The 18,246-nt window shown below is 50.6% G+C and overlaps 8 protein-coding genes across 8 annotated transcripts; 5 read left to right on the forward strand and 3 right to left on the reverse strand.

The window, feature by feature from the left end:
- Positions 1 to 222: 222 nt before the first annotated feature.
- Positions 223 to 1,336, forward strand: TrAtP1_004491 (uncharacterized protein; the record flags this gene model as incomplete). The annotated part of the gene is made up of 3 exons (XM_014083998.2): positions 223 to 274; positions 342 to 913; positions 971 to 1,336. 3 exons carry the CDS (start codon positions 223 to 225, stop codon positions 1,334 to 1,336), a joined length of 990 nt encoding a protein of 329 aa, XP_013939473.2.
- A 357-nt stretch (positions 1,337 to 1,693) lies between these two features.
- On the reverse strand, positions 1,694 to 4,451 carry TrAtP1_004492 (uncharacterized protein). Its single transcript, XM_066112324.1, has 2 exons — positions 4,024 to 4,451; positions 1,694 to 3,966 (listed from the first exon to the last, which is right to left on the reverse strand). The coding sequence occupies exons 1-2, from the start codon at positions 4,156 to 4,158 to the stop codon at positions 1,984 to 1,986; spliced, it is 2,118 nt and encodes a 705-aa protein (XP_065968407.1). The 5' UTR covers positions 4,159 to 4,451; the 3' UTR covers positions 1,694 to 1,983.
- A 143-nt stretch (positions 4,452 to 4,594) lies between these two features.
- TrAtP1_004493 (uncharacterized protein) lies at positions 4,595 to 5,687 on the forward strand. The gene is made up of 3 exons (XM_014084000.2): positions 4,595 to 4,771; positions 4,906 to 5,089; positions 5,239 to 5,687. Exons 1-3 carry the CDS (start codon positions 4,751 to 4,753, stop codon positions 5,310 to 5,312), a joined length of 279 nt encoding a protein of 92 aa, XP_013939475.1. The 5' UTR covers positions 4,595 to 4,750; the 3' UTR covers positions 5,313 to 5,687.
- A 405-nt stretch (positions 5,688 to 6,092) lies between these two features.
- On the forward strand, positions 6,093 to 7,391 carry TrAtP1_004494 (uncharacterized protein; the record flags this gene model as incomplete). The annotated part of the gene is made up of 4 exons (XM_014084001.2): positions 6,093 to 6,222; positions 6,334 to 6,357; positions 6,449 to 7,123; positions 7,186 to 7,391. The coding sequence occupies 4 exons, from the start codon at positions 6,093 to 6,095 to the stop codon at positions 7,389 to 7,391; spliced, it is 1,035 nt and encodes a 344-aa protein (XP_013939476.2).
- A 187-nt stretch (positions 7,392 to 7,578) lies between these two features.
- On the forward strand, positions 7,579 to 8,644 carry TrAtP1_004495 (uncharacterized protein; the record flags this gene model as incomplete). Its single annotated transcript, XM_066112325.1, has 2 exons — positions 7,579 to 8,315; positions 8,374 to 8,644. The coding sequence occupies 2 exons, from the start codon at positions 7,579 to 7,581 to the stop codon at positions 8,642 to 8,644; spliced, it is 1,008 nt and encodes a 335-aa protein (XP_065968408.1).
- A 201-nt stretch (positions 8,645 to 8,845) lies between these two features.
- Positions 8,846 to 12,571, forward strand: TrAtP1_004496 (uncharacterized protein; the record flags this gene model as incomplete). Its single annotated transcript, XM_066112326.1, has 4 exons — positions 8,846 to 8,900; positions 9,388 to 10,655; positions 10,718 to 12,353; positions 12,408 to 12,571. 4 exons carry the CDS (start codon positions 8,846 to 8,848, stop codon positions 12,569 to 12,571), a joined length of 3,123 nt encoding a protein of 1,040 aa, XP_065968409.1.
- Positions 12,572 to 13,775: 1,204 nt separating this feature from the next.
- TrAtP1_004497 (uncharacterized protein) lies at positions 13,776 to 14,513 on the reverse strand (the record flags this gene model as incomplete). Its single annotated transcript, XM_066112327.1, has 1 exon — positions 13,776 to 14,513. One exon carries the CDS (start codon positions 14,511 to 14,513, stop codon positions 13,776 to 13,778), a length of 738 nt encoding a protein of 245 aa, XP_065968410.1.
- A 16-nt stretch (positions 14,514 to 14,529) lies between these two features.
- On the reverse strand, positions 14,530 to 17,459 carry TrAtP1_004498 (uncharacterized protein; the record flags this gene model as incomplete). The annotated part of the gene is made up of 3 exons (XM_014083307.2): positions 14,530 to 16,236; positions 16,315 to 17,315; positions 17,423 to 17,459. The coding sequence occupies 3 exons, from the start codon at positions 17,457 to 17,459 to the stop codon at positions 14,530 to 14,532; spliced, it is 2,745 nt and encodes a 914-aa protein (XP_013938782.2).
- Positions 17,460 to 18,246: the final 787 nt, after the last annotated feature.

Here is an 18,246-nt window from a genome sequence, read left to right on the forward strand (position 1 = left end):
AACCGCCTCTACACACCCATCTTAACGCCATCAATTTCCGAATCGCGAAAAGAGACAGTGGTGTGAATAGATGGATAAATAGAGAGCTGAAGATTTGCAAATCATGAGAAAAATATTTTGTGCATCATCAAACAATTCAAGTTACAACTTTGAAAGAGCTCTTTCGCTTTCACAACACTTTGTTTCTAATACAACAAACCACTATAAGCGTCCAACTCCAAAATGGCCACAGTTATCAACAAGAGCGTCGGCCCCATTGGCTACGGCCTCATGGGTAAGTCTAATAGTTTGAACGCCTAACATCTACGCAACAAATCACGTTACTGACACCTCTTCTCTAGGCTTCACCTGGCGACCTGAGCCTCCGCCATTGGACCAAGCCATTGCCGCTCTGAAAACCGCCCTCAGCAACGGCATGACGCTCTGGAACGGCGCAGAGTTCTACGGCCCGCCCGAGTACAACTCCATGACTCTCCTCAAGGCCTACTTCACAAAATACCCTGAAGACGCCGACAAAGTCACCCTCATCATCAAGGGCGGCGTGGATCTCAAGACGTTAAAGCCCGACGGAAGCCCTGAAAACGTTCGAAAATCTCTCGACAACATCATCAGCCAGCTCGGCGGCACCAAGAAGCTCGATCTCTTCAGCTGCTCGCGGAGAGACCCCAACACCCCTCTAGACGTGACTTTTGGTGTTATTCAAAAGGAGTACATCGACACGGGCAAGCTAGGCGCCATTGCGCTTTCGGAATGCAACGCCAATACAATCAATGAGGCGGCAAAGATTGCAAAGATTGGCACCGTCGAGGTGGAGTTGAGCATCTTCACGCCGGATATCCTCAAGAACGGCGTTGCTGCCGCGTGTGCCCAGCACGGCATCCCCATCACCGCATATTCTCCCATCGGACGAGGAGTAAGTCCTATACACACCACCCCAAACGCATGCACATAGCTAATACTCAAATGATAGATCCTCACCGGTCGATTCAAAGAGGTCACAGACCTCCAGCAATTCGGCTACATCGCCACCTTCCCGCGCTTCCAAAAGGCCGCCTTCGAGCACAACCTCAAGCTCGTCAACCAGGTCGAGGCCCTCGCCAAGGAAAAGGGCTGCACCCCAGCCCAGCTCGCCGTCGGCTGGGTTCACAGCCAGAGCAACCGCCCCGGCCTGCCAACCATCATCCCCATCCCCGGCGCGACAACCGCGGCACGAGTGGAGGAGAACTCCCGGGTGGTCAAGTTGACGGAGGAGGACATGAAGAAGATCAACGACATCATTGAGTCATTTGACGTTGCCGGCGAGCGGTATCCTGACGGCGCGCCGAGGAACACCTAGATGAGTGTCCCTGTTGGCAAGTATTCTAAGCCATGCATTTGTTAGCAGTCGCACAGTTATTTGTATACATGTGTAGATTAATGTATTATGAATTTGAAAAGATCAGGGGTGAAATTGTCCACAGTCGACCGTCTCAGTTTAAGAAACCAAGATGGCCTTGAGCATTGCAGAATTCATCGAGATGAATACATCATGAGACATGAATTACGAAAAATAGGGTGTTGAATTGTCATTGAATTAAACTTACCAGACAGGCATCATTGCTCCCTTATTGCGCTTTTTACGCGTACATGGCAGATACACCAAATGCCGCGTGGCAAAAAGAAGAGCATCTGAGTAAGAAGGAAAAAGGCATCACGTCGTGCTAAAATATCTTCCTCGACGGAGACCCACGACGCTAAAGAAAGTGGGTATGGCCCTGAATCCGTCCATCAGTATTCCGGGTCTCATCTTACATAACCACATCAAAGCATACCGAAATACACGTCAAACCGGCAATTTATTGTCTCCAACGCCTCTTCTGTCTCGCACATTTCTAGGGGTATACATTATCATCTCACCTTCATCAATCATTACACAGACCAAGGATCGTAAGGAAAAAGATTAATGTGCCATGCACGCCGGTAAACCAAAGAAAAACAAAGATGCTAGACAATCATCGCTCCATTCATGCCCACGGCCTCCACCCTGTTGACCAGCTTCTTGACATTTGCCCATTCCTCATTCTTGAGTCCTTCTTTGCCGCCCAGGCCGCTAGCCACCTCAAAGACTGTCAGAGAGCCGTCAATGCCGCCGGTTGCGATGCGTTTGCCGTCATTGGGTTCCCAGGCCACCTTGTTCAAGCTCTTGGAGAGCATCGTCCTGCCATCTTGCCGGCTGCTTGGCGTTATTCTGGATACCGGCTCTTCCGTATCAATTGCGATATCCCAGAATTCCAACCAGCCAGCGCCATCTACCAGAGCAAAGACGCTGGGTTTCACGGGTGACCATTTAGCATCGTAGACCACGTCCTCGCGAACAAAGTCAATCAGTGGCGATACAGCACCATCCCCGGCACCAATAGTCGAAGTGGCCGCAGGAGCACGAATCTTCCAAAGCTTCACGCTCCAATCAAGAGACGACGAGATGGCCAAATCGCCGAGATCCACAGGGCCCCGGGCGGGATGGAAGTCAACAGACATGACAGGGGCCATGTGTCCCTTGTAGCTAATCTTCTTGTCGACACCGGCCTTGGCGCCGGCACGGTCATATCTGTGGCAAGGGAATATAGTTCCCTCCTCGCTTCCTACGAGGAAGAATGTTGGGTCGGTCTGAGGGAACGAAAGGCATGTAGGGCTGACATCCTCAACAGCCACTTTAGCCTGACTGGGATTCTTCAGTTCGAGCAGCTCTTGCGGTTGTGCAAACACATCCATGCTCCAGCCGCAAACGACACCGTCTGTAGAGCATGAAATAATGTTGTTGGCGTTTTGTGTACCCACAATATCAACAGAGTAGATCGGGTGGGCGTGGCCGTAGCCAGTCAACGGAGTCTTCTGGACTGGCGCAGCCTTTGCTCGAGTATCCCACAACAGAACCTGGCCACTGTACGAACCACCAATGATGAGGTTTGGGTGATATGGCGAGAATTTCGCTGTGAGAATGTCCGACTGTGCGGTAAAGACGTACTCTGGTCGGTTATGCATATGAATATTCCACACCTGGACAAGCCCATCCGGTTCGTGAGGTGCTGTCGGGTTTTTGGTGTAGGAAGCGAGCACCAGCTCGTTGAATTTGGGAGAGAAATCAATCCCGCTAATCATTCGTTTTTTAGACCAACGATCATCATAGAATTGTGTCACCTCCTTGACTCTATGCCCTCCTTTTCCTCCCGTGTTTCCACTCTCTTCATCCTTGTCCTCGAGGTCTTGGCCATGCAAGGCATAATCTGTAAGAATATCATATGTCTCTTGATCCAGGGCTCTTTCAATCACTTTGGTCGACTGCTCCAGGAAATCCGCGAATTCATCCGAGTGGGTAACAGCCTCGAGTTCTTCGGCAGTAAGCTCTCTGATTGGATAGTTGGTTGTTGAAAAAGGCTGTGTCCCTGCAGCGCCCTCGCCCAAAATCTCTTTGGCCGCTCGCAACTCTTCTTCCACTTCCAGTCTAATCTTCTCCCGCAGCTCCTCCTCTCGGTCCCGTTCCTTCCTGCTCAGCCTCTTGTTGGGTGTTGAAGTCGGTCCCATGAAGTCATCTGTATCGGAGGCTATCGACTCGTCTCTTGTCCTATCAGGGAGTGTCCATTCATCTGTGGTTTGTACACCTTTGCTGTATGAATAGACCTCCTTCACAGGAGAGGGTGGACATTCATATACGGTTGTCAAGGGAACGGTAGTCAGGTTCAGCGCCACAGGCGTAGGGCCTGGGGTAGTCTGCCCGCCTTGTCCAGCCATGGAAGTCGTCCATTCCGACGTCACATTGCTGATTTCGCCGCCGCTGAGAACACTATTCGGCCTGCTCCCACGAGGCGCCGGTGAGCCAGGGGGTCCTGTCCCAATTGAGCTGGGCCTACTACTGCCAACTAAGCTGTCAATGAGGGACTCGATCTCGCGGCGACTGTCTGCTCGTCCTGGCGTCGGTGATACTAGCTGCTATGCAACTGGCGATTAGCGGATCAGAAGCAAGCTGAAGACCAGGGAAGGACAAACCTCATTGGGAGAGCTCATACCAGTGCGGGTGTATACCGCCTGGGTTTGGTTCTGAGAGGCCCGAAGCTCTCTCTGGCGCTTAAGCTCTGCGAGCTTCGCCTTCTTAGCAAGAATCTCATCTCGTCGTTGCTGCATCGCGATTGTCCCACAGTCCCATTGCGGGACGCACCAGATATAAGGGGCGAGGCGAGATGCGAAAGGAGAAGAGGGAGGTCAAGCCACGGCGCCACGGGGGGGGGGTATGGCAACAGGCAGGCCACGATCTTTAGGGCGGGGTTCGAGAAGAAAATGGCTTGCAGAAGGAAAAGAGCGAGCGAAGCGATTAAAAGTATTTAAACAAAGGTATTGCGAGCCATGCGCCCACCTCGTTTGTCTATTGATACTCCGTACACCGTAATATAATGGCACTGGGACTAAATCGTAGCGCCTGCATCGCCAATATGCCATTCAGAGCTTATCGCGTTGCAGCTGGATTGCGGCCAGCACGTGACATTCGCAGGCCCGGAGGCTAGAGCCACGCCTGTAGCAGCGGCATTCCGGGGCTGGAAAAACTGCGACTTTTCCCGAGGACATTTTTCAAATCTTTGTCCCCAGCCGACGCAACAATTCCCTCGAGCCACCGTCGACCAGGGTTCAGCGACGGCCATTGTCGAGCCCCCCAAATTCGCCCTCACTCCTCGAATCCTGCTCCCAGCAGCCGCGCGACGTGCGAACATCAAACATCACCATGTCGTCAACAGGAGTCAACGTACGTTTGTCTGGTCTAAACCTCGCAGTGCCCAACCGCACGCCGCCGTCCCGCATCGGCCTCGATCTTTGCGACAGCCGCGTGCAATTGGGCCCGCTCGCTGGGCGACACAGTTCTGATTGATTCTCTTCCAGGTCTTCCGGTGGTCCGCCCTCGCCTTTGGCGTGTTCTACGGCTTCTCCCACCAGCGCACGATCACCACAACCCAGCGAGCTCAGCACGCGCAGCACGAGTATGAGCAGAAGCAGAAGCTGATAGATCAGGCCAAGGCGGAATATGCAAAGAAGAAGAACCCTTCTGTAGCATCAGCAGACGATGGTACGCACAATCGCGCAGCCACATGGCATATGCTCTGTCTCTCTCCTTTCAGTCCAGCGGGGCTACTCTGCAGCTTTCCAACGGGAAAAGGAGGAGTGGAAGCGCATGCTAGGAATTTGGCCAGCAAAAAGCTAACTCTTTGGGAATAGTTGTTACAGATGTCAACAGCCCGAATTTTGACCTCGAGAAGTTGCTAGAAAAGATCTCCAAGGAAAGCCCTTGACGTAACTGAGGAATAACGTGGGCCGATGGAGGGGTGAGGAGCGGGAAAATGGTCGTTGGAGAAAAAAGGATGCTGGCGGACGAACAAAATATGACCGTCACGGAAACCCAAAAGCCTCACGAGGCATAATCAGGACACCGCAGACTGCAAAGGCAGTGTATACTTGAAACTACACATGGCGCCGCTGCATAGAGGTTTCGTTGGGTCATTTGTTCTGGTGAACTGTACTTGTAAAAATATGCGCATTTAGACGTTTCAAAGTTAAAAAAGAAGAGTTACCACATTGCAAGCTATGCTTTGAGAAGGTGTTTCGACGTTTGAGCGACCATCAATTGCACCTCGCAGAGCATGATGTGGCTCCAAGCAGCTTCGAGGTGGAACGATAACACTCGCGCACCAGCGGAGTTTTTTCTTTAGCTCATTTCGTCTTTTTTTTCTTCTCGCTTCACAAACAAGGGAAATCAGCAACAACCACGACAGTGAATATGAACTGCTGCTCCAAGGCGATTCTCGATGCAGACTAGATTACACAGCACTTCTACAGCTTCCGCCACGATTCAATCCCGTTCCCACTTTTACAATTGGCGCAGCGCAGCGTTTTGGCGATGTTTCGTGGGATGGGCAATTTGATGATTCGGGAAAACACCGGCGCGCGCCGGCCCCACAATCTCTTGACATACGTAGCACCTTGCTGTAAGCTCAAGCTGTCCTCACCACGTCTCAGCGTGGCTTCTCAAGGTAAGGTACGAAGCATCGCCATCAACCTTCAGGAGAGCCACAATGGCGGTCGAAACCCCCAAAGGGCCCGCCTTGGGCTACACCACCGAAAGCACCCGGGCGCTGTTCCGGGTCGTCATTCTCTGCTTCATTGCGGCCGCGGCTATTGCGAGTCGTTTGTTCTCTGTTATACGTAAGTCGCTGCTGTTCTTTATAGCTGCCATTCTGCGATGTGGAGGCCATTGCGGCGCTCAATCGCAATTGTGGTGGCGTTTTATGCTGAAAGCTAACGGTTCGCCTTTAGGATTTGAAAGTATCATTCACGAATGTCAGTGAATCCGCTCTCGCTCTCTACGTTGGAGCGCATCGACTTGTCGACTTGTCTTGCCCAATAACACAAAGCTAACCAACCCATCTAGTCGATCCTTGGTTCAACTTCCGAGCAACCAAGTACCTTGTCGCAAATGGATTCCACAAGTTTTGGGACTGGTTTGACGACCGAACATGGCATCCTCTCGGTCGAGTCACCGGAGGCACCCTGTATCCCGGCCTGATGGTCACCAGCGGTGCCATCTACCACGCTCTCAAGACGCTGACAGTCCCCGTCGACATTCGCAACATCTGCGTTCTCCTTGCGCCGGCCTGCTCAGGTCTGACGGCCTTTGCTACATATCTCTTGACCAACGAAATGACTACGTCGCCATCTGCAGGTCTTTTGGCGGCCATCTTCATGGGAATTGCGCCCGGTTACATCTCAAGATCCGTTGCCGGCAGCTACGATAACGAGGCCATCGCCATCTTCCTTCTCGTCTTCACCTTTTACCTGTGGATCAAGGCTCTCAAGCTGGGTTCCATGCTCTGGGGAGCCCTCTGTGCCTTGTTCTACGGCTACATGGTGGCATCTTGGGGTGGATACGCTTTCATCACCTGTCTCCTCCCTGTGCACGCTCTGACCTTGATCTGCATGGGCCGATACAGCTCTCGTCTCTATGTCAGCTACACCACCTGGTACGCGCTGGGAACATTGGCCAGCATGCAGATTCCTTTTGTCGGCTTCCTCCCCATAAAGACTAGCGAGCATATGCCCGCCTTGGGTAGGAACTATATTTACCCTTGATAGAACCGGGAACTCTTGTCTCTAACATCGCTTGTATAGGTATTTTCGGCTTCATCCAGCTTATTGGTTTTATCGAGTATGTACGATCTGCCATTTCTGGACGTCAATTCCAGACCTTCCTTGTCACAATCCTCGTGGCAACGTTTGGCCTGGGTCTGCTTGGTCTTGTTGGTCTTACTTCTTTGGGCTACATTGCCCCCCTGGAGCGGACGATTCTACTCTTTGTGGGATACCGGTTATGCTAAGATCCACATTCCCATCATTGCCTCTGTCTCTGAGCATCAGCCCACTGCTTGGCCATCCTATTTCTTTGACTTGAACTTCCTTGTCTGGCTCTTCCCCGCTGGTGTCTATCTGTGTTTCCAGGAGCTCAGGGATGAACACGTCTTTGTCGTTGTGTATGCCCTTTTCGGCAGCTACTTCTCTGGTGTCATGGTGCGTCTGATGCTCACGCTCACGCCTGTCGTCTGTGTTGCCGCTGCCATGTCAGCCTCTCAGATCCTCGACACATACCTCAGCTGGAAGTCGGTTGTTCCCGCTGAGGAGCAGGAAGCACCAAAGAAGGTAAGGGGTGGTCTCCGCGGCGTTGAGAAGCCTAATGTCGGCATCTACAGCCCTCTCACCAAGGTGCTGGTGTCCGGATCTATCCTCGTCTACCTCTTGATGTTTGTCTCACACTGTACCTGGGTTACGTCAAACGCCTACTCTTCACCGTCTGTTGTCCTTGCCAGCCGTATGCCTGATGGAAGTCAACACATCATTGATGATTATCGGGAGGCTTACCAATGGCTGCGCCAAAACACCAAGGAGGATGCCAAGATTATGTCCTGGTGGGATTACGGCTACCAGATTGGTGGCATGGCTGACCGACCTACACTCGTCGACAACAACACCTGGAACAACACCCACATTGCTACCGTTGGCAAGGCCATGAGCTCAAGGGAGGAAGTCAGCTACGAAATCATGAGACAACACGAAGTTGACTATGTTCTTGTCGTATTCGGCGGTCTCTTGGGCTACTCTGGCGATGATATCAACAAGTTCTTGTGGATGGTCCGTATTGCCGAAGGCATCTGGCCTGACGAGGTCAAGGAGCGAGACTTTTTCACTTCTCAGGGCGAATACCGTGTCGATGAGGGCGCAACTGATACAATGAAGAACAGCTTGATGTAAGTGAAAAATTAAGCGACGATTGCAACAAGTCATCGATGCTAACAACAAAACTAGGTACAAGATGTCGTATTACAACTACGCCTCTCTGTTTCCTCCGGGACAGGCCGCTGATAGAGTCCGACAAGTCCGAGTCCCAGACCAGGGACCTGTTATCAATACGATTGAGGAGGCTTATACCAGCGAGAACTGGATTATCCGCATCTACAAAGTCAAGGATCTTGACAACATTGGTCGTGATCACGTTAATGCTGCTGCCTTTGAGCGCGGCCAGAAGAAGAAGAAGCCCACGAAGAAGAGGGGCGCCAGAGTGCTTCGCGTGGATTAAAAGGGTTGGATGTGTTTTTTCACGGATAGGTATCTGAGGGAGGCCGATAGAAGCCAGATAAAAAAAAGACATGGCTCGAGTGCTCCTATATATCTAGACAAAAGTTAGTCTAGAATGTATATCAATTTCATGTTTTGAAGAAAATTATGCGAGATTTGTCAGAGTAAACCTTGATCACGAGCACTATTAATGAGGGCAGTAATGTATGTTCGCGATTCCATCATCATACAGCATTTAGATGCTATCAATTCGCTCAGTAAATGCACGAGTTATTCCATTCAGTCTTTTCAATTGATCTCTATCAAACTGTCACCCGGGTATCGATTGACAAACTGGCAGCTGCAGCAGCATAACCGGATGGACTTTCCAGCTGGCGTGCCCCATGACCATAACACGCAAAATGGCACGAGACGCGCCTTCATCCCATGTCGTGTCATGCTTTGTTCAGTTCGGCTTCACTTTCTGTTTATTTCAACTCAATTTCACTTTTCACTCATATGGCCGTTGCACTTACTCCCCTTTATCCCCCCTCTCTCTCCTCCCCTCTTTCTTTTCTTTCTTCTTCTAAAATCTAATTCCGTTCTCAATCACTCAACTTTCTTGTCTTTTCTTGTCTTTTTCTTCTTTTTTGATTCTCCATTACCACCCTCTCTTCCATCTCCTTTCCACCCTCAATCATCGCTTTCCGTCTATTGAACTTCTCTCTCACATCTACGCCGTTGCCATCTCACCTGTCGATTCAGCTACCATGGGTGGCAGCAAGAAAAATCGACGCAAAAACCCAACCGACGACGGCGGAGTTGATCTTCTCAGCCTTGCTTTCAATCTGCCCACACGCCGCGACATCGAGCGTGCAGATAGAGAAGCTGCCCAAGTTCAGTCTCACTCGCAGAGTATCAAGATTCAATACGACCCAGGCGATGAATCGAGTGACAATGAGTCGCTGTCGACACTCGATTTAAATGCCAGCAAGCCGAGCACTGAAGAAGCCGACGAGACCCCAAAGGCGCAAAAGTCGTTCAAGATTCGCTCCCAACGTCAATTGAAGCCACAGGAGCGTATCTTCCAGCGCTCTTCTCCCAAACAGAAGCCAAAGAGAATTGATGCTGAGCCGTCACCTACCCGTCGAACTTCAAAGCGAGACTCCTCCAAGGCTCGTGAAAGATCCTCTTCGAGCCCAGCCACTCTCAGAACTTCTTCACCTGCTTCTTCCATCCCATCATCAGCTACTTTCCCCCGGCTCACCTCCAATTATTCCCAACCGCAGTTCTACCAACCCGTGTTTGCTTTTCCTGCGGGCTCTGCGTATCCCCCGGCACAATATTATTCAGCCTTGACCAAGGCTGATTCTGCCTCTGATGCTATTCAACATGTGCCTTTTCCTGTGTACACACTGGCCCCTACAAACATGCCCAAACCCCACCAACCTAGCTCAATTTCTCAGGAGGTTCAACGCATTCAGAGCAAGCTCGATGGAGTGGTGGTAAAGCTCTCGAAACACCCAGAAGATGCCACCTTGAGAAGTGAGCTATCCGCTTTGCAAACAGAGCTGAATACTCGATTGAACACGCTGCTGGGCATGGTGCCTCTGAAGGAATCGAACATGTCCGAAGGCTCTGAGCTTCGCGATTCGAAGACAAAGTCCAAAAAGCTTACGACTCAATCCCAGCCTGTAGTTGCTCAGAGAGAGATGAGTCCAAAGAGAAAAATGCGCCACCATCTTTGCACGGGCTGCGGCAAAGTTCGCTCTTCCAACTATCACACCAAGCACCCTATTGTCCCGGGAGGCAGGCCGTCTATGAATTACTGCGAAGACTGTTTCGAAGAAAACGTTGAGGATGGAGCTTTAGACTATCATTTCTGCTATGGGTGCGGAAATGTCAGATCCAAAGAATTTCAGCAAAACCACCCAACCTCGAAAGGCGAAAGGCCCTTTCCCAACTATTGCTCGGTCTGCGTGGAGGAAATCCGATCTGCCGAGGCCATCGCAGACGTCTCCATGGTTGATTTTGTGAGTAATTTGTTTCATATAGATTTGAAGACGTGGAATCGGAGTTAACGTAATCATCTCAGGCTCCTAGTCGTTCCCACAAGAACAGCTCATATACTGATTCTACCCGCAATCACACTCGAAATGGTATGCCCGCAAAATCATTGATTTCAGGGCCGAGTTTGGAAAAACATCAGGATAAATTGGATACTTTGCTTTTCTCAGCTCATCCAGACGGTAGCAAGGCTGTTGGCTCTCCCGAAGCAAAGAAAATTCCGCAACCGCTGAAGCTTTCGACAAACGGCCCTCAGCTCAGCCCCTCGAACTCCTCGCCTGATTCGCCCTACTATCCAGTTCGCAACACTGGATCATCTCAGAGACGGGCAGAGCGAAGTCCTCTAACTAGCCCAGGAAGTCAATATGGCAGCTCTCCTAACACTCCAACAACGCCGAGATACCAGCCCCCTTATGTCGAAGATATTTTCTCACCTATTCAACAAACAAGCAAGCTGCCAACAGATTACCGAAGTTCCTCCAAATACTCTCCTTACGGCCGCCAGGGGGATATTTTCCATTCAGTGGCACCTGAAGACGGACGAGAATCAGTTGCTCACTCCGAAAAAGCCCCCCGCTCTGATATATCCGAAGAAGCATCCGATAATTCTACGGAGGGGCACACTTCCACTGATGGTTCAGCCCAATCCACTGGAAGCAAAAGTGTGAAATTCAGACCAAAAGTCGGCGTTCGTCTTTCAGACTCTCGCGCGTCAAGCAATGCCACTTCGCATGCCAAGATTCTTGAGGAAGATATCAAGCCCAACGAGGAGACTATACCCAGTCGCGTGGGTATATTTGGAACTTCGCCAAAGAAGTCACAGACTGGCTATTATGCAAGAACGCAAGAGCCTCACAACTCTGCCTCCTTTGCAGGAGAGGATGGGTATAGCGAAGCTATCCCTGAGAGAGGTTACAGAGGAGCTTTCTCTAAAGACAGCCCTGCAAGTTCTTGGCTGCCCCCTCTGTCTGGTGCCAGTGGAGACCATTGGTACTCGAGTCCTTTTGCATACCAATCGACCACGTCGCCTGCCATGGATGGCTACACAGGCTTCAAACCAGGTGGAAAGTCAACCTTCAACTATGGTTCTAGCGGCGGCGTTGGGAGTGAAACCGGTCGGCCGCCTCTACGTGCCACTCGCAGTGCCTTTAATACAGCAAATGTCAGCACAGCGGCGGCTTTTTCAGATGATGGAGGAGAGCGGGACTCACAAAGACCTCCTCCTTCCCCGACTTCTAGCTCGCAAGCTCAAGGATTCCCAGAGCCGTCAAGCAACCGTTGGGAGAGCTATACGTCGCCCTACGCGGGAGGACCAAGCACCCAGTCCTCCTTCAGAAAAGGATCACCTTGGAATAATTTCCCTTCTCGATTTGACTCTGACTGTTACACAATGCAAGATGACTCTTCATTCAGCCAAAGCGCATTTAGTGACTACTCTCAACCCAGTAGTAACCCTTATTATGAGCCTCGCAAACGCCCCTTTCCGAATCTGAATGATTATTGCTCTTTTGGCACTTGGGCACCGCGCATTCCAGGCAAATGGGCAAAAGATTATCAGAGCACAGCAAAGCCTCCTAAGCAAACGCCGTACTGGATCCCTGAGCCCATCATTGAAGAACCAGATTCTCCTGAGAGCTCGCCGGGCAAGCGAACCAATATGCTCGGTAAGTTGATACGCATGGACGATGCTATCTTGCTCCAACGCTAACTATTCACAGAATTTGATGAATTTGATATTTCTCCTGTATCTTCCAGCAACGTCTCTAGTGTACTCTTTCCTGATTTGGGAAGCTTCGCGGATCACGAACATCAATCAGATGATGACTCTGACAAGGAGAATGCGATCAGCAAAAGCAGCCGCGAGACCTCATCTTTCGACTAGACTTCCGACATAAATGCGAAGTCTTTATATGTAAACAACAATTTTTGCTTTTCAACGACTATTTCTTTTGTTTTTCCCACTAATAATTGGCAATTGTTACCAAGGACGGATCACGCTTTATTTGTATAACTTTTTTGACGCGATTTGGGAACAATGTTTATGACAGGCCGAAGAACCGGATTTATGGCCTTTTATGCGTTGGTTTTTATGAGTTTTTCTTTTGTATTTGTACAGCCGGAAGGTTTTAGATCTTGCTGTTTCCTTCTTATTTTCTTTTGTTTTCCCCTTTTCTTTCCTATTCGTCTCTGTTCTTTTGTTTCCTTTTAGATTTGTACCATTGCTTTTATTGCGGCGAAGAGAGTTGATTAATCCACCATGTGGAGGAAAGACGGTTGGAGGGAATGATGGACAAGTGGCAGATCGATTGGCTGTCATCTGGTTCACAATTAGCTATCTGGGAAATCGCGGTCAGTCAGCGTCGGGGAGCAAGGAACTAAGAAGATTTCGATTTGTAGTTGAGATTGCATTTGCTAAATAAATGATTCTAATTATACTGGGATTTGCAACGCCTATATATTAGATGACATGTGTGTGTGTGTGGTATATGTACCCGATCATAACAACAAATTGCAGCCTGAGCTGCCCATGATTTCCCTCTCCAGCATAATTCGATTCCAGACCATTCCAGTTCCCTCTTTTCCTACCCAGCCATCCAGTCATCCAACACATACATCCCTGAACTCATGTATAGAAAAAAGGAGCCCAATATTCACTCCTCTGCAAAAGTGCATTTTCCCTACAAAAACAAAACCAAATAACAATCCCAAATGAGATGGAGATGGAAGGAGAAAAAAAAAGAAGAAAAGAAAAAAAAATGCTCGCTCACATTGTGCTTTACATGAACTTTTGATGCATAACAACAATGAGGTGATGAATAGAATGAAAGATGATGAAAAACGCCCAAACTCGAATTAAAAAAAAAATCCTCTTCCTTCATCGGACCAACCGAACAGCATCCTTTTCCGGACTCGCCCTCATCAACGTAGATTGCAATCGAGTCGAAAACATGGACGGAGCCAGACTCATTGCGGGAGAGCCTCTCCTCGAAGAAGAAGCATTACTAGTAGTAGAGAGGCCCGGTTTTGGGGCCAAGAGCTCAATGGCCTCGAGCCTCTTTCGCTCAAAGAAGAGGCTCCTCTCGCGCTCAAACTCGGTTCGCAGGCGGCGCTCCTTGTCCTCCGTTTCGACGTCCTTGATCCGCTGGCGCTTCTCGGCACGTTTGTTGGAGGCGTCCTGGATGCGCTTTTCTGTCCGCAGGCAGGCGGCGTCTAGCTCCTTTGCCAGCTTGGGGGGGCGCGAGCTCGAGATGTTTGTCTTTGCGCTCGCTGCATGAGCCGCCCCAGAGGCATGTGACCTTGAGCGTGGTTTGTTCGTTGGAGTCGCCCCACACGAGCAGCTCGTCTTCGTCGTAGAGTTTGGTCCAGTTCTTTGAAGGGCCAAAGGGCTTCTTCGGGTCGGAAGAGTCGAGCATTTGTCCATTTATGCGAATTCCGCCAGAGGCCTTGGTCGAGATCCAGAGATGATATGACTTTTTCTCATCTCCCGCTAAATCCTGTGTCCATGGAAGGGGTGTCCTGACGGGGTCGCTGGACGGATCATAGCCTTGCTTCCACAGCATAATCTTGAAGGCATATTTTGGCACTCTTGAATTGGATTTGTCCTCGTAAACGACGGTGTTCTCGAGGCCGCGGCCAAATGAAATAAATGTATCGGCCATGAGACAGGTAATATCTCTGACGCAAGACGAGTCGTCAGATGTTATCAGAGCGACAGCCCCGGATTCTCCATCGAGCTGTACCGGGACTACCCTAGCGCTATCTGGAATATCGGTTTCATCAGTAGCCGCGCCTTCGGCAGTTGGACCCGTCGCCGGAAAGTCCATATTGACGTCCTCATCATCAGGAGCAGGAGCCTGTACGCTCGGCGTGTTTTGCCTTTCTGATGCGGCAACAGGGGGGGAAGTATTTCATTGCCAGGCTCCACAGGGGCGTTTTGCCCGGGAGAAATGCCTCTTTCCGCTGGTTGGCCGCCAGGACAAACGCACCATACTGAAGCTGTGTCATCTCGGGGTAGTTGAGGTGCCACGTTCTGCGATCCTGAGCCCAAAAGATCTTTTTGCTCACCGGTTCATCGATCTGGCGGCCGGAGTTAGATCTCTGAATCGGCGGCATGCGGGATAGTAAGTCATACTCTTCGGTTGTTGGGTCGGCAACATTGTCCATAAACCCCTCTGATTTTAATCTTTTCAGAGCTGGCTTGTCGGTAGGCGTGCTATCATTGTCAAAATCTGCACTTGCCGCGAGAGGCGAAGGGGATTTCCGTTTGCTGGTGTTAAAATCGGAGGAAGCAATTGAATAGCTGGACGCATTTGGGTCCCCAATCCCAATCACAGAGACACCAAGGCTTTGCGAGGCAACGTTTTCCACCAAGCTTTGCAGTTGATCGGCAGACTGCGCATGACCAATGGATACGCTTCTCTCTGGTCTAAAGATGCTGCCGTATTTAACAAGAGTTGCACCGGAATCCCCAGAATCGTAAGCCTCGTCATCTTGGCCTTCAAAATGGCTACCGTTGCTACCATCGACGGTCATTTGCGGGGCCGGTACATTCAATTGGCTTTCTGGAACGGCACCAGAACTGCCAACGGCCGAGGCACCGACTTCTCCAAATAATCGGAGAGGTCGTATTGTGCCTTGCCCAAAGGTATAATTCCAGTCAATGTTTTCCTTTTCGTTTTGCTCTTGCTGCACGTTGTCGTCTTCTCTTTCCGATTCTTCCCCTGCGGAATCACTCACCCGATCATCCTCGTCTTCGATTGTGTATGCGTTTGGTTGGTGCTGAGTCCCGTGATACTGGGATGATTCCAAGACATCTTCTTCGTCGGTGATTTCGTCAAACGACTGTGAGGCCTCAATCGTCCTGCTATGAATCCACGGATGCTCGTCCAACTCTTCGACCGTCGCACGGTTTTCCGGCCTTCGCTGAAGCATGGCGCAGATGAAGTCGATGCCGCTATTGGAAATACCGCGATCGTCTAGCGGTCTTATGTCAAGCAACATTGTCATGATCTGATGCAGCAGCTCCGAATAGCTAGTGCCGCTCTTAACGGGATAAGGAGGTTGGCCGGTCATGGAATAGAAGATGACGCCGCCTAATGACCAGATATCCACGGCATGGTTATATCTTTGGCCCGGTACACGGCGAGCCTTCTTTCCCCTGCTCCTTATGCCTTTATCGTCATATTCTGCATACTCGTTATACACCTCTGGAGCACAGTATAGCAGGGTGCCACAAAACGTTCTGAGAAATGTCTGCTCCGTATCCACCATTTTGGAGAGACCAAAGTCTGTGAGTTTGACTTCCAACGGGCTAAGCGAGTTGATCAAGATGTTGTCCGGCTTGACGTCTCTGTGAGTGATGTTGTTGTTATGTAAGTAGGCCAGTGCGCTCAGCAACTGCTGGGAAATTATCCTGGCCTCGGCTTCTGGAAACGGTCCCTCGTCTGCGACATGCTTTCCAATGTCACCCCCAGGTACAAGCTCCATGATGATGATGAGAAAACGATCCTCCCAGTCGAAGTTTTCCATATAACGCACGATATTGGGCTTCGGCGCACACACACAAGTTAGCCAACTCTCAAGTCGTACACGGTAGATTGAGGTGAGTAGCAAATCGCAACTTACATGTTTTACTCTCTGCATAATCTTCATCTCATTCTCGACTTTCTGATCCAGCACTCCATTCTTGATAAAGCGGCGCTTCTCAATCTCTTTGGCGGCGTATGGCATTCCATCGTATTTGGACGTCACTTTGTAGACGACGGCAAATGCTCCCTTGCCAATCATACCAATGCGATTGTACTTGCCGGACCCATTCCACTCTCGCCGCACGTTATCTTTGCGCTTTGTCGGAGAGCGCTGCTCGGTCGGTTGGCGTTCCGGGCGTCGCGGGGTGATCAACTGGCCAGCATTCTTGAATAAATCAACATGGCCTCCGGGGCCGGCAGTGATTGTTTCAACAGGCCCCGGCAATAGGTTATGTCGAATGAAGTAGTCGTCCACCTTGCGCTGGTACGCATCCAGATATTCGTCGGCACGGCGCGGGATTCGGACTCGAAAGGTGAGGTCTTGCATCTCGTTGTGTAGGTAGATTCGGATCACGGACCCTGAGCTCAACATCCATTTAAGAATGGGCTTCTTGGTAGGGTCTTTGTGGGTGTTCTTGAGGAGGCGATCGTCGACAAAGGTTCCGTTGGTAGATTGATCCTCGATCATGACGGTGCCGTGCTCGTTGACAAAGATGCGAAAATGAATGTTGCTGATCCTCCTCAGCGGATCATTGGCAAAGACGATGTCGCATCGGCCAGGATTCCTCCCAAAGACAAAGCCGGCCGCAGGGCTGTGAACCAGGCTCGAGAGCCGTAGGATAATGGCGTGGTTGCCATGGTTTGCGGGGTTGGATTCGAATTGACTCGGTCGATCTTCGTGCTCATAGTCGAGTTCCACGTCGTCGGCTTCGTCCCTGCCAATGAGGTACGGCGACTCGGTCTTGAGCAGCTGCTGGACCTCGACTCGCGCAGTGTCCGAGTGCGGGTACAGCACGCAGATGATGTCTGAGATGTCGTCGTCCGAAAAGCCCGAGTTCTGCTTCCCTAATCGGCGCGGGTCGAGGATATTTTGCGTCGCTGCGAGAAGCATGGATGTCAGCATCAAATCGCATCGTGTCGCGTCGCATCGCATCGTTTCAAGCTCGTCAAGGGACAAAGAATTGGGATGCACGGCCGGGTCCTACCTTGCGTTGGCTCTTGCGTATCGCCTTCGCCGTCCATTGGGAGCGACCCGATGAAGCTGCAGCTAGAAATCGGTCCAGGTTGCCTGCCTCAGGTGTAAAGAAACAATGCGCTTGCTATGCTAGTCGGATAAGCAGACTGTGATGAAGACAAGATTGAAATCCAAAACCGCCTTGGGACCAACAAGGGAGCGTGCTCTTTATCAGGGAACTTGGCGGGAGCCTAGGCCGACGTGACTGTCACAAGCGCCCTCTTTTTTCAATTAATAAGGGAGCTAGCTACTACACCAGCCGCACCGCACCGTAGTGGCCGCTCTTTTGTTGCGCCACGGCGCCAGATCTTGCTAGAGGTGAGGCTGTAACGGTGTGGGGAAATTGAAGGAAAATGTAAAAAAAAGAGGAATACTAGCAGGGTAGTCTATGGCTGCGCGGGGAATTAAAGAAGAAAAGAGGTTCAAGGTTTGACAGATGAGAGATGAGGAGAACACAGCAGGCAGCTAAGCAAGACCGCAGTATACAGTAGCAGGCCTTTTAGCTGGCGGGATGGGCGATTAGCGATAGCGGGGTCGGCAGTGCCTACGTCTGGAGTAAATTGGCCCGAGAAAAGGCAATGGGAGAGAAAATGATGCTTATCCAACAGCATACGACTTGAAATAAAAAGGGAAATGGTAGCAGTAACTACGAAGCAGCAGCAGTAGGTAGTAATAGCAGCGAGAAGAAAAAAAGAATTAAGAAAAGACAAGACAAGAAAATCAGATGAAACAACCAAACGCCTGAATAGATCATCAAGCCCGTAACAACGTCATTAACAGACCCCATGGCTTCCA

Source organism: Trichoderma atroviride, chromosome 2, assembly GCF_020647795.1.
Source record: "Trichoderma atroviride chromosome 2, complete sequence".
Classification (NCBI taxonomy): Eukaryota; Fungi; Ascomycota; class Sordariomycetes; order Hypocreales; family Hypocreaceae; genus Trichoderma; species Trichoderma atroviride.

Excerpts from the sequence above, each read along its gene's own strand:
- TrAtP1_004492 (XM_066112324.1), bottom strand. The coding sequence starts at position 4,158 with ATGCAGCAACGACGAGATGAGATTCTTGCTAAGAAGGCGAAGCTCGCA. Across the intron at positions 3,967-4,023 it reads GTATGAGCTCTCCCAATGAG|CAGCTAGTATCACCGACGCC; the intron begins GTTTGTCCTTCC and ends CCAGTTGCATAG.
- TrAtP1_004493 (XM_014084000.2), top strand. The coding sequence starts at position 4,751 with ATGTCGTCAACAGGAGTCAAC. Across the intron at positions 4,772-4,905 it reads TGTCGTCAACAGGAGTCAAC|GTCTTCCGGTGGTCCGCCCT; the intron begins GTACGTTTGTCT and ends ATTCTCTTCCAG. Across the intron at positions 5,090-5,238 it reads TGTAGCATCAGCAGACGATG|TTGTTACAGATGTCAACAGC; the intron begins GTACGCACAATC and ends CTTTGGGAATAG.